Consider the following 12,630-nt stretch of genomic DNA (forward strand, 5'->3'; position numbering starts at 1 on the left):
TGCTCTCTTGCCCCCTTTGACCCTCCTGGGGATTACCTTTATTGGTGACAGAGCCATGGGCAGCTCGTCCAAAGGCAAGGAGGGGTGCAGCTGCCTGCAGCTGCATGTACCCCCAGGGGAGGCATGGGGGACATGTGCCCCCTCCAGGGCAGAGGCGGGCTGCCTGCTACCGGCTGGGGCTCTGCACAGTTCTGCCTTTGCCCCAGGAACTGCACAATGCTATTGCCACCTGCTGGGCAGGCAGGGGACGTATGGTGCGGCCAGCGTGCGTCTCCCAGGGCAAAGTTTGCCCCCTTAGCTGCACACTGGCCACACCATGTGTCCCCTCTCCACCCAGTAGTGGGAGGCACACTGGCGTCATGTGGCTCTCAGGGCAAAGGCAGCAGGGCACAGAGCCCTAACCCGCAGTGGGCAGCCCGCCTCTGGATGTAGGCACTTAAAATGTGGCTCTGTTGCACAACCTCTCATGGCTCCATTCATCCCAGCTCCTGCCCCAGACCCTCCCTCACCATAGGGGCCTTGATCTGCCCCCCATGCCCCTTCCCTCTCCCCCCACCCCTGCCCCTCCACAGACTTACCAGCTGGGCACTTTCTACATGTACCAGAAGAAAAAATCCCAAGATCTGAGGGTTCTGTCGTGAGATCATGAGTCAGAGATAATTTGACTTAGAAATCGCAAGTCTCATGATTTTTCTGCAGGAGTTGGCATTACTGGTGACACATCAAATGGAATGTTTTCCCTATTCCTTTTGATGGAAGCAAGGTCAAAGCTGAAGCTTAAGTCTCCTTGTATCCTATTTAAAAATATGTGCAAAGACCAAAGCTAGGTTTTGTGTCTGAAAAGCCAGCAAGCAAAGTCTGTAGCAAGCCCCACGCAGCACAGAATAGTCAGCCTCAGAAGTCAAGTCTGTGGGGGGCAACTTCATAGCTTGCTCTGGAGCCAAACATATTCCAGATAGAATAATGTTAATCAGGAGCACAAGTCTGGACTCTCTAAATTCTTTCATAGTGGGTGAACTTCAACCCTGATATCTCTGGAATTAGTGCTGAGCAGCATTTACATGTCATCCATGCCAGAGGCACAGGAAAGGCCCAGCTGTGTTGAATAGGAGAGTATCTGTAGCTAGGAAGTAAAGAGCACAAAGACAAAGGAACAAATTGTGGCCTTAGAAGCTAGTTTTCCATCACAGCACAGAGGCAGCAATATCCCATGCATTCCCATGCTGCCCCACTGTCATCCCTGTGTGCATGAAACCTGAGTGTGTGTGTGTGTCTTTTCTTTCAGGGCCCACATGGACGGCCTGGACAGAAGGGAGAGATTGGCTTTCCTGGTAGACCTGTAAGGACCTCTCATAGTTCACCTTTGATTTAGTCTCTGTTCCTGTCAAGTGCATTGTTTCTCCAGATGAAGTGCTCTTGTTGTTCCTCTCCCCAGCTGATGCCACCTGCTTGTAGACTCCCTGGATGGCAAAGCTGTGGCTCAAAGAAATAGAGGCAGCCTCCATCTCAGCTAACATGAGGATGCTGGGAATGCTGGTTTATACACCGGGGCAGATGTAGAATTTTGAAAAGTGGGGTACAGATGGGGAGATGCATCATCACACATAAAAACAACACACATTTTTTCCAGTTAAAAAGAAACCAGAAGCTTTACTAATATGCTAGGGGCCCAGGGCTGGATTACTCACTTTAAGATTGAAGCAAAAACAAATATAACTTTATTGGAATGAGTTAAAAACAATCTGCTGGGCTGTGAAATAGGAGAAACATTCAGAGGAGCTGCTGACAGACAGCAGAATTGCAGAACGAAGGATAGTGTGACTGGTGGAACATCAAGACCGTTAAAAACACACTGTCTTGTAGGTCCAGGGACCGATCTGTTCTTTTTATCCCCAGGGTCGTCCTGGCATGAATGGGCTGAAGGGTGAGAAGGGTGACCCTGCAGACCCTAGCGGAGGGTTTGGCTTACCGGTAAGTGCTCACTGGAGTGCCTGCCTTTCCCAGGGTGCTGCAGCTGGCTGTGGAAATGGCTTCTCTCGCTGCTGTTTGCACCTAATTAAAGGCTCCATTGGTCTAAAGAGATGTGATCCCATGTGGAGAGAGAGAGATGTGATCCCTGCCCCAAGGAGCCAGCAGCCATAGGCCAAGAGGGGTAGCAGCAAGCAAGTTGAATGAGTGAAGAGAGTGATTTGGAGAGGAGCTGGGGGGCTGAAGTACTAGGATGAAGCCATGTCTGTGCCCATTTTGAAGGCACAGAACTCAACCCACTGTAGTAGAAAATACAAACTTGCTGCTTAGGGGCATGATCATTGGTCCTGGGTTCTCTGCTGCTATTTCCCACCATAGGCATGTGCCAGCTGCATTGTACTGAGTGTCATTCCTGCTTCTATCCCTCCCGACTGCTGCATAGCAGACAGCGCAGTGTGTGAATGGAGCAATGCCAAGTGCCACTGGTGGTTTGTTCCCTGGAAGGCAGTATTCATGGCACTACCACCATGGCTCCCTCTTCCCTCCCCTTTACTACCAATTGTCCCAGACAGTAATTCTTTCCCTTCTGGACTCCCACAAGCCCACCATGCTCTGCTTTACTTCGCTCAACCCCCACAGTCATGTCACACCCATTCCTAGTTCCCATGAATGACACGTGACCTCAGCGGCTGGGGGACATGGCGATGCTGGAGGCAGTAAGCAGGGAGCTCCCACAGACACTGCTGGCGCTGGTAGGGGGGGTGGCAAGTGCTGAGCAGAGGTCAGCGACCACCTGAAGATGCTGCCGGCAGTGGCCAGCGGTGATTGCTGACCACCCGCAGACGCCGCTGGCAGTGTCGGCAGTGGGGGTAGCAAGCAGTGACTACCTGCAGGTGCCACCAACAGTGTTGGCAGTGCCTTTTCGTAGGGGGTGCACTGCCACGCTCAGGGGGTGCACATGCACCTGTGTGCACCCCCTATACGTCGCCACTGCTAGTTCCTGCTCCTGTGTCAGACTGAAATCGGAGCATGGGCATAAAAACCAAGGTACCACAGGGTGAGGGTGGAGATTTATGATCCTCAGCCTCTCTCTGCTAACTGTCCATGGGCACACTGTTATCCCACACTAAAGGAAAGCTAGCAGTGGCAACTCAGCCTTCAGTGAAAGAAGATAAAGCTGCTCAGGCTAGATTCAGGGTATCGGTGTTCACACATTCAGTGTTCCACTCTCACTCTGATCCTTTCAGGCTTTGGCCCCCCCTTCTACTGCAGGGAATCAAGAATAGGTGGCCTCCAGCTCTGTGCCTCAGCAACTTGCTGATCTCTCTGGGAAATACAAATTTTCCTCCCTTGCCTGAACAAACCCCTTTTCCTCCACTGAAGTTCAGTGGTCTAGTTCCTTAGCATCATTGGATGGAAGGCTCTGTGACCATCAGTCTTTACTAATGTGGAGTACTTAATTGATTTAGGTGCCATCCCTAGACAACCAAATCCTCAGTCTTAGAGGGGCTGGGCACCTGTTGGCCTCAGCTGGGATGATAGGTATTCAGCTTTGAAAACCAGGTCTTGGACTATCCCAAAGTGATCCAGAGAAATAGAGGACACATCTGGGAATATGGATGCAGGTGAAGAGCTGTATTGCATGCAGCGTCCCTGCTGCCTGCAGTGTTCTTGTAGCAAGGGGGTCACCGATAACTCTGCAAAAAAGAGTACAGCTGTATTGTCATGTCCCAGCCTCTCCTGTAGTGCATGCTTCATTAGGCTGATTGCATGTCAGACCAGGCTTCTCAAAACAAATCAATTTTTCCCTCCCTGCAGGGTCTTCCAGGTCCCCCAGGCCCTCCAGGCCCTCCTGGCAGCATAGTGCCCATCTATGACGGTAACGTAAGTAACTATCCTTACACTTCATCGCTCTTGGATACACATCGCTGCAGTTTGGATACACATAATGACCAGGACAAGAAACCCTAAAGGCATCTCCTTGCTCCATTTACTCCCCAGTTTCAGCAATGTAGAGGGCATTTTGATTGGCCCGTGTGAGCCCCTTTCTCAGGAGCTGGTGTCCAACATTAGAATAATTGAAAATGGTGACCAACAAAGGCAGTGCCACTATCTGATTTCATGATATGGTGCACTTTGGGTTAATGACTCAATAGCTCAAGGTATTATCCAGTCAAAGGACTGCGTATAAGATACTAATACAGCTCTCCAGGGTAGTCATCCACATATCCTCCATATAGGACTAGGTGGAGGACCCAAGTGCCTTTTAGCAAGTGCTGGTTAGACACCTGGAAACTCCTGTGTCCACTAAGGTGTGGAGAGAGAGCAGGGCCTGTGATCCCCTCAATTTCTGAACAAAGCAGATGAACTGGTGAGGGGGGAGGAGGTGGTCCTGGCTGACAGCATCTTTTTATTAGAACCTACTGGTTTCAACAGGCCAGCTGACAGCACCCACTGCCCAGCATGAGGGCATCTTGATCCAACTTTTGGGACATCACAAATGGAACATATAACCTGGCACCCAGTCATGATGAATGTGGACTCATTAATGAGATACATGTTTAATACAGAAGCACATCCTACACTAGGAAACACCGATACCAGAGTGAGCTATATGTGGGCAGAGAGCACCCCACCAGCAGTGATAGGTTCCATGCATGGTGCACTGCATCAACGCATCGCTGGGCAGACCCTGACTGTAGCATGTGCTAGTCTGTGGCTCTGCAGCTCTGCCTGGCCAGAGTGTGTCATAGGCCTTTCTTGTTTTTAAAGCTCTGTTATTTTTGTGTTTTCAGGCATTTACTGAGTCAGGCCCTCCTGGACCTCCTGGCTTGCCAGGTAAGACTATACTAATACTTGGAAGAGTAGGGAAAGAAGAATGGAGTCTTGATTTTTCCAGTGAGCCAGTAATTAGAGCACTGACATGAATGACTTCGGGAGACTTAGCCAGAAGGAAAGGGGTGGGATTTTAGAAAGTCCCAGTCAGGAGAGATGTTATTTGGAATGACTTATTCTCTTAAATTTAATCTTTATCTGGATTTTACAGTGATGGGCTACAGCTAGCTACAGTAAAACGTGAATGAATGAATGTGTTGTGCCCTGCAAAGGCCTTTACTGATAGGGCAGTCGGAAGTTTTTTTTTCTTCCCCTACAGAACATTTCCACAGGAAAGGGGAAAAAAAAGAATTTTTATTGAAATTTCCTGTAAGAAATTCCAACTTTTAAGAGAAAAAATTGAAAACTAAAACATTTCATTTTCCAGTATACAGGTATTTCTTTCCTGAAAAAATCTAAATTTTCAGTGGTAAAGGAATCACTTTCCATGAATATTTTCATTGTTCAGGATTCATTCCATGAACATTTTCAATCAAAAGATTTTGAAAATGTTCATGGAAAGTTCATGGAAAATGACAATATGTTACAAAAAGTTCATGGAAAATTATGATAATAAACTGGGTTTTCAACAAGGTGAAAATTTTCCGCCAGCTACTCCCTGCATAGCCCTATCATCTTCCTGCTCCACCTGCCCTTTTTGCTTTCTTTTGAGCATTTCTGCATCCTGGCTAACACTGCTCTGCAAGATTCTTAGGGCAGGAACAGTGTACTCCTGCTGATCTGAGAGCTGCCTAGCACTTGCTACTTATTTCCTGCTGAAGGATTATTCCTTTTGTGTAGTAGACACCTTCAGCTGTCTTTTGGGAACCTCAGCTATACATGTGGAGCGAGGCTGCTCTGACGCACTGTAAATACAGTGTTATCAGAGCAGACTTGATTAATCGAGTCTGCTGGAGCACAGTAATTACTGCAGTCCAGCAGACTCTAGTGTTATGTGTATCGGTGTCCCCATGCCAAAACATGGTGGTGGGGGCATTGACAAGCTTTAGTTAAAGTACCTCCATCGCCATTTGTCAACACAAGGATGCTGATGCGCGTGATGCTCCAGGTGCTTTAATTAAAGCAGCTCTCAGAGCCTCTCTAATTAAAACCTACCCCTCCTACTCCCAGAGCACATGTATTTTCCCAAAGGTGCAAAAGAGCCTGACATCCACAGTGGTCATCTATGTCCTCTCTGGGTAAAAACAGACATAGGGTTTATCCTGGGTCTGATTGTCCAGGGCTTTGACTTGCATAAAAACATGTGTTGGACTGTCATTTATACACAAAGCTTGAATGGCAATTAACTTGCATTAGCCACAATTGTCCTGGGGACAAAGTGTTATCTCAGAACTTCACAGGTACTTGAAGTGGGACTTAAAGTGGCACTTAAAATGTAGGTCTCTATGATCCCAGGATACAAGTCTTTGTCCCTACCTGATTTTAACCTCCAAGTCAGCCTTTATACTCAAGGATAGATTTACCCTTTAGTGGGCTGCTCCTCTCAGCACTGAAGGGAGTTTGGATGGAATACTTTACCTCTTCCTCTGCTATTTATCACTGAGTGATAGGCACATTAGCTGCCTCATTGCTTTATGATTTTAAGAGCATGGCAGGAACCATAAAATGCCTCACACCTGTGACTGGCTGGGTTCACAAAAGAATATGGGTTCCATTGGTTTTAAAAAACACATTTGAACATACATTATCTGCTGTTAGGTAAAGTCATCATTTGCCTGTAGCTCTTCCCCATCTTCTGCTGTGCTGGTGAGAAGAGAATGCTGTGGTAAGATGGGTGCAGAGAAAACAGTCATTTCCACTCTTTGCTACTAGATGTTGCCATAGTCCCAGTCTGTCCTCTCCACACTTTGTTTGATGTCCAAGCCTGTGAAGACAATGTCAGTACTTTCTTTGGCAGGTTACCAGGGTGCCCCAGGACAGAAGGGTGAGAAAGGAGACACAGGTGCCCCAGGGCCCCCAGGTAAGTGAGCTTCTTGCAGTGGACAGATCTCTGACCTCCTGTCTGTCCTAGGCTGAACCAAGGCTACAGGAAGCAGGATCCTGCCTGGTGGCTAGACGGGTGGGTTGTATGTGTGTGTGCGTGTGTATCGCTGCAAAGAACAGCTTGTTTGTCAGTCTGGGAAGGACTGGCTGGGCATAGCTAATGCAAGCTGGAGGGGATGTTCATGTTCAGGAAGATGTCACTGACACCTGCTGGCAGAGAGGGACACCATGCCATGCAGCCACTGGGTCTCTTTGCCCTGCATTGTCTTACTCTGGCATCCACACTCAAAAGAAGGTATCACAGACCGCTTCTGTGCCATGCAAGTGGCCATACATGGCGCAAGGGCAGAGAAGAGATTCTGTCTGGCTGTGCTCCACCTTAACTTAGCAGCCAGCTGCATGTGTCTTTATCAGCCCCTTTGAATGTCCTTGGTTGACTGACTTGGGTTGGCTTAGCCAGTCAGGAGTATGAAAGACCTGTCTCCCTTTTTCCATTGCTCATACAACAGCTAGCTTCTCACCCACCTGTGTTGCAATGGGCCCCTGGGCAGGGTCCAGCACAGTGAGGAGAGGCTCCTCATTCCCTGCTCTCCAGGTTGGGACACGGTAGAAGCATGCTGCTGCTGCTGCTACAAAATCATTCATGCACAGCCAGACTCACACCACCAGAGTGTCAGACTGCTCTGTAACCTCTGGTCACATCTTATGGGTGATGCCAGACATTGTGTGGGCATAGAGAGCTCACAAAGGCCCTGGCTAGACAAATCAACCCTTTATTTGGGGTCTACTGATTGACAGGTTTCTTTTCACGTACAGTAATGTAAGGCAGCAGCATCTATGACTTTTTTCCCGAGGGAGTGTTACATGGTGGGTGATCCCAAACCATGAAAACCAAGCAACTTCTGGGCTGCCAGATTTCCCAGCCCAGCCTCTGGGCAGAGATGCCCTCCTACTTAAGAGATGATCCAGCCCTTCTTGAAAGGATTAAACCCAATGGGACTTAGCTGCACCCATATGCATCCATACAGCAAGACTCACCCCAAAGGATTTGCAGAGCTGACTGCTTGGTCTCCACATGTCCCTCACTCCTCATTGCCTAGAGATACCTGTGTGCATGTATGTGCTCCTGCATACGTTGTAGCTGCAGACACAGTGAGGGGTACTAGTGCCTGCCTCCCAACCTCATTTACTGGAAAGGTTGCAAGGTGGGCAGTGAAATAGGGAATTACAGAATGGGAAAGAAGAGTCCCATGGTTAAGGCACTGGAAAGCTGCACTGGAGTCTACCCCTACCTCTGCCACAGACTTCCATGTGTGATGCTAGGCAGATCTCTTAAAGCAGACTTTTCCCAGGCAATCATGTACTTTGCATTCAGTTTCTGGTCTCTGACTTGAGATGTTGATGTCTGATTTGCAGAAGTGCTGAGCTCTCACAGTTACCATGGATGTCACTGGGAGCTGTGCTCTGAACATATCTATTACTATATAATGCTATATGCTCTGAGCAATCTAGGACCTGATTTTTCAAACTGGGTACTCAGAATTAATTAGTGGATACTTTTGACTTTAATCTCCCTGTGCTTCAGTGTGCCAGCTGGAACATGGAAAGATACAACCACCTTGCCTCACAGGAGTGTTCTGAAGATAAATTCATTAACAGCTGTGAAACACTGAGATAAAATAGTGATAAACAGCATGGAAAAAACAGGCCAGGAGCTGATTAATCATTCTGTCTTCAGACCAGGCTTTGGATGGGGGCAGAACAATACAGCATCAGGGACACATTTAACAGGGAGGAATCAGCACAACATTAAATAGCAGCCTTTTCAGTGAGCACTGTCTGTGCAGTACAATGAATGAGGCAGGGATCCTGGGAAAACAACAGGATGCAACTGTGTAATTAAGGGCTGTCTCATAATGAATACGGGGGAGGCAGGGAGGGGCAGTTCAAGGCTGCACAGGTAACCTGAATTCTGGCACTCCCTGAATTTTGCAACCTTAATGGTGTTCTTTTAACATAGGATTTACACGTGTGTATAGATGCACTTTTGCAGGTGTTTACATATATGGATGTGTAGCAAATGGGAGGTGTGTGATTTGCTTCCCATAATCATTTGCTGTGCAACGTTGTATTCTGCAAACACAGAATTAACACAGAGCTGTTGTGCTCTGGGTTTATTTGCTGTGGTACAACATGAACTTATGGAGCAGAGCTGATTTCTCTCCCTAGTTGACTCAAGAACCACAGTTCTTCATCCTGTTAACTTTAGTGTGTGGGGCGCAAGTTGCCCCCAGCCCCAGTGAGGTGAGACAGGAATGCCAGATGGTGATGAAGCTAAGAGAAGTGTTTGAGACACAATGTAAAGGAGCCTCATTCAGCCTGTGTACTACCCACTCTGACAGTTTCCCCTGTTTGTTCACAGGCCAGTTCCCTTATGACCTCAGCCGATTTGGTGCCGCTTTTCGGGTAGGTACATGTTCCAGTAGCACTGAGTCCTGCTGTTTCTCTGCGGTCAGTGGGATTCTTGTGTGTGGCAGCACTAGCAGCGGGCACCAGCAAGCGGGTATGGTGCTGGAAGGAGTTTGGGGTTATGTGTTGCCCATCTGCAGCCATCACTGCAGACTGTGGGAGTCTTCAGTACAGTGGCTGAAGAGCCATGTGACCATTCACACGGAAAAGCAGATTATAGCTTTCATGGCACAGGAAGCGAAACTTCTACAGCGCACAGATGTCAAATTGTCCTGCCTGAATCACATGCCCTAAGAGGAGTGGCAGTACCACATCTGGGGCTGATACGCTCAGAGTGGATCAGCTCCCTACAGCCACAAGCAGTGGCAGGAAATACACAGTGCCCCAGGCCATGCATCACAGTGCAAGTCTGTCAAGCCTGTGCTTGTTGGATCCTGGTCTGTTTGGTCAAAAGTGACAGGGTTAATCTGCGAGAGGAATTCAGCATGCTGCTATACTCAGGTTTGGGTTGGATGTGATCTGTATGTCAGCTGTTTGGCATATGGACAGACTACAGTAATTATAACTGCCTTCCTTAGGGTGAAAAAGGAGAGCGAGGGGACTCCGGCTTAAAAGGCGAAAAAGGCGAGCCTGGTGGGGGAACACTATATGGACCAGGCGTTGTTGGACAGCCGGGCCCTCCTGGTCCCCAGGGCTACCCTGGTCTTCCGGTAAGATGCCTCTGATGGCAGTGGGTGTGGGGCTCATTCGTGAGCATGTGCGCCTCTTGTGATCTGAGCACCAAGGCGGCCCTGGGACGGAGTGGGATGGGGCAGGTGGCAGGTAGCCCAGCATTATCACCACCCTGGGGAGTAGGGGGTGGGGGTGCACTGAAGGGAGAATTTCAGGAAGGTGTGGGGATGGAGGACTAAGAATTTCTCAGGCAGCAATGGCCACAGGGCCAGACTGGATAGTTTGAGTGAGAAAGTGCCCTGAGTTTCCCTTCCGTCAGAGAATGGTAGTGCTGTTCCCTCTCCCCAGCTGAAGTGGGAGGCAAGAAGTAGGGTCGGTGAGCTTAATGCCAATCCCTTGGGGGTGTGGCATGTGCAGATGGGAGGCAGAGTGTGCTCTAGCCTGACTCTCCTGGTGGAGGGATTGGGGTGAGGGTGTGTGAAAGGCTAAGATAGGTGTGCTGGGTTGGGGCAGGCTGTGTGTTTAGTCTGAAGAAGACTCTTATACACCTGTAGGGTCCCAAGGGAGACAGCATTGCTGGCCCACCTGGCCCCCCAGGACCTCAGGGACCTCCTGGCATTGGGTATGAGGGGCGACAGGGCCCTCCTGGCCCACCTGGGCCCCCTGGGCCCCCCTCCTTCCCAGGACCCCACAGACAAAGTGAGTATTTGCTGAGGATCTCAGCTCACAGTTCACTTGGTGTTCCCTTTGTCTGGGATTTGTTTCCTTGCCCTCAGTTCTTGGCAGCCTGATATTCATTTCTCATGCCTCCTTTCTGCTCCTCCAGCCTGATCTGGTGCTCCTTGTCCCTGTCCCTCAGACACTCCCTTCTCCTCCATTCTTCCCCCCGCCAACCTACGAACATGGCCTGAAAGGGTCCTGGTACATTGAAGCACCCTCGAGTCCTAGTCTGTTTTTTCTTCCAGCCAATGTGGTTGGCCCTCCTGGCCCACCAGGGCCTCCAGGACCTCCAGGCACCAGTGGGACATCTGCTTCCTCTGGGGTAAGATGGGGATGTGGAGGAGGGAATGGTGTTGAGCATGCTCTGGTGCAGGGGCCTGCCTGTGCATCTGTAATTCCCTGGGTTGTACGGTGGAGGGGTGGATGGAGGTGCAATGGGAAGCCCAAAACCAAGGCAGTGAGCTTCAGGAAAGGGTCCTAGCAGCCCTGGCCTATGGGAGGAGCAGACCTAGCCAAATGCTAGGTCCTATGTGAGAAGCAACACCCCTTAAGAGGACTCTGGGGCCAGCAGTGAGATGGTGAGGGTTTGACACAGTGAGCTGGAGGGTAAGCTTACCAGGTCATGGAGAAGATGGGCACCTGGCATGGTATCAAGATTTATGTGCCTTTGTCCAGTGCTAGTTGGGCCTGGCATACGGCTGCATGCAGGTTGGGCATTGTGCTCTTCTTAGGCAGGGAAAGCTTTCTCCACACTGACTGTTCTGTATTCCAATAGCTGAAGATCCTGCCATCATATCAGGCCATGCTGAGCACAGCCCATGAGGTGCCCGAGGGGTGGCTTGTCTTCATAGTGGACAGAGAAGAGCTGTACATCCGTGTGCGAAACGGCTTCCGGAGAATCCTGGTGAGTACGGGGTGGGTCTGCTCTATCTGGGAAAACTCCCCTGACAATGGCATTTGTGGGCACACTGGAGTAGGATGGAATCAAGTTGCCTGTGCACATGGCTGGCTGGGCTCTGGCATTTATAGAGCTGTTACAATTTAAGTTCTGCTCATACGCTGGCCACCACACCTATCCACGAGCATCCCAAGGATGTCCCAGGCATTCCCATCACTGAAGACTAATAGACCTGTACGCTGGCAGCTGCCAGTGAGTTTCACGCCTGCAAAACTCTTTGGCACAGGCTGAACTTTTGGTGCTGTGAATAGCCCTGTCAGAGGGCACAAAGCTGCTTGCCATGCATGCTACTGAGTGTCTGTGTCGTGTCTTCAGGACACAGACCTAAGACTCAAGCCTTACACCCTGATCAGCTAGTACAGCCTCTGCCTTACAGTTGGGACCATACCAGCAGATCCAGGTGCAGGTTATGGCCTGATGCTTCCTTTGCTCTCCTCTCTGAGCTGGAGATGAGTTGAAATTTGTAGAGCTCTGAGTGGTGATGACTATGTCATATACTGTGGGCACCACCATCTCCCTAGATGCATCAAAAATCTGCTAGTCTCCATTTTGCTGTTGCTCTTAGGGAAGAGATCCTGCCTCAGATCCATAGCTTGACATCATGGGCTCTAGCTGAGCAAGTGACAACAGCCCTTGACATTGCTTTCCTTGTTCATGAGCGGCTCTCGTGAGGAGCCTGGCTGATGGTAGCACAACCTTGCTCCCAGAACAGTCAGTGCAAGACAAGATTGCAGCTGTGGCGGCATCTTTCAGCACAGTGGCTCCCAACCTTTTTTGCTGTGACCCTAAATCTGGGTCACGTCCCCCACCCCTGCTGCCGACTCACTTATGCCCAGCAGTGCCAGCAAAGCCTGAGCTGGGCTGGGATTGCTGGGGGCAGCAGCAGCAAGAGCCACATGGACCATGTGCCAGGAGAGCCCTGCAGGCGGGAGGGGCAGAGCAAGGAGCGGACCCCCCCCCCCCCC

General features: G+C 49.9%; 1 protein-coding gene across 4 annotated transcripts in view; it reads left to right on the forward strand.

Moving 5' to 3' along the window:
* The window catches only part of COL18A1 (collagen type XVIII alpha 1 chain), a 177,921-nt gene that overhangs the window by 160,483 nt on the left and 4,808 nt on the right, over positions 1-12,630 (forward strand). For 3 of the 4 annotated variants that reach the window (XM_019523230.1, XM_019523232.1, XM_019523228.1), the window contains exons 28-37: positions 1,286-1,339; positions 1,897-1,971; positions 3,787-3,852; positions 4,764-4,806; positions 6,761-6,823; positions 9,269-9,312; positions 9,894-10,025; positions 10,542-10,686; positions 10,953-11,029; positions 11,483-11,611. In XM_019523230.1, the coding sequence (XP_019378775.1) occupies positions 1,286-1,339; positions 1,897-1,971; positions 3,787-3,852; positions 4,764-4,806; positions 6,761-6,823; positions 9,269-9,312; positions 9,894-10,025; positions 10,542-10,686; positions 10,953-11,029; positions 11,483-11,611 (828 nt within the window). The remainder of the gene's footprint in view (positions 1-1,285; positions 1,340-1,896; positions 1,972-3,786; positions 3,853-4,763; positions 4,807-6,760; positions 6,824-9,268; positions 9,313-9,893; positions 10,026-10,541; positions 10,687-10,952; positions 11,030-11,482; positions 11,612-12,630) is intronic. The other variant, XM_019523229.1, reaches the window with a different exon arrangement.

This window comes from Gavialis gangeticus, unplaced genomic scaffold, assembly GCF_001723915.1.
Source record: "Gavialis gangeticus isolate Ggan-Ray unplaced genomic scaffold, GavGan_comp1, whole genome shotgun sequence".
Taxonomy (NCBI): Eukaryota; Metazoa; Chordata; order Crocodylia; family Gavialidae; genus Gavialis; species Gavialis gangeticus.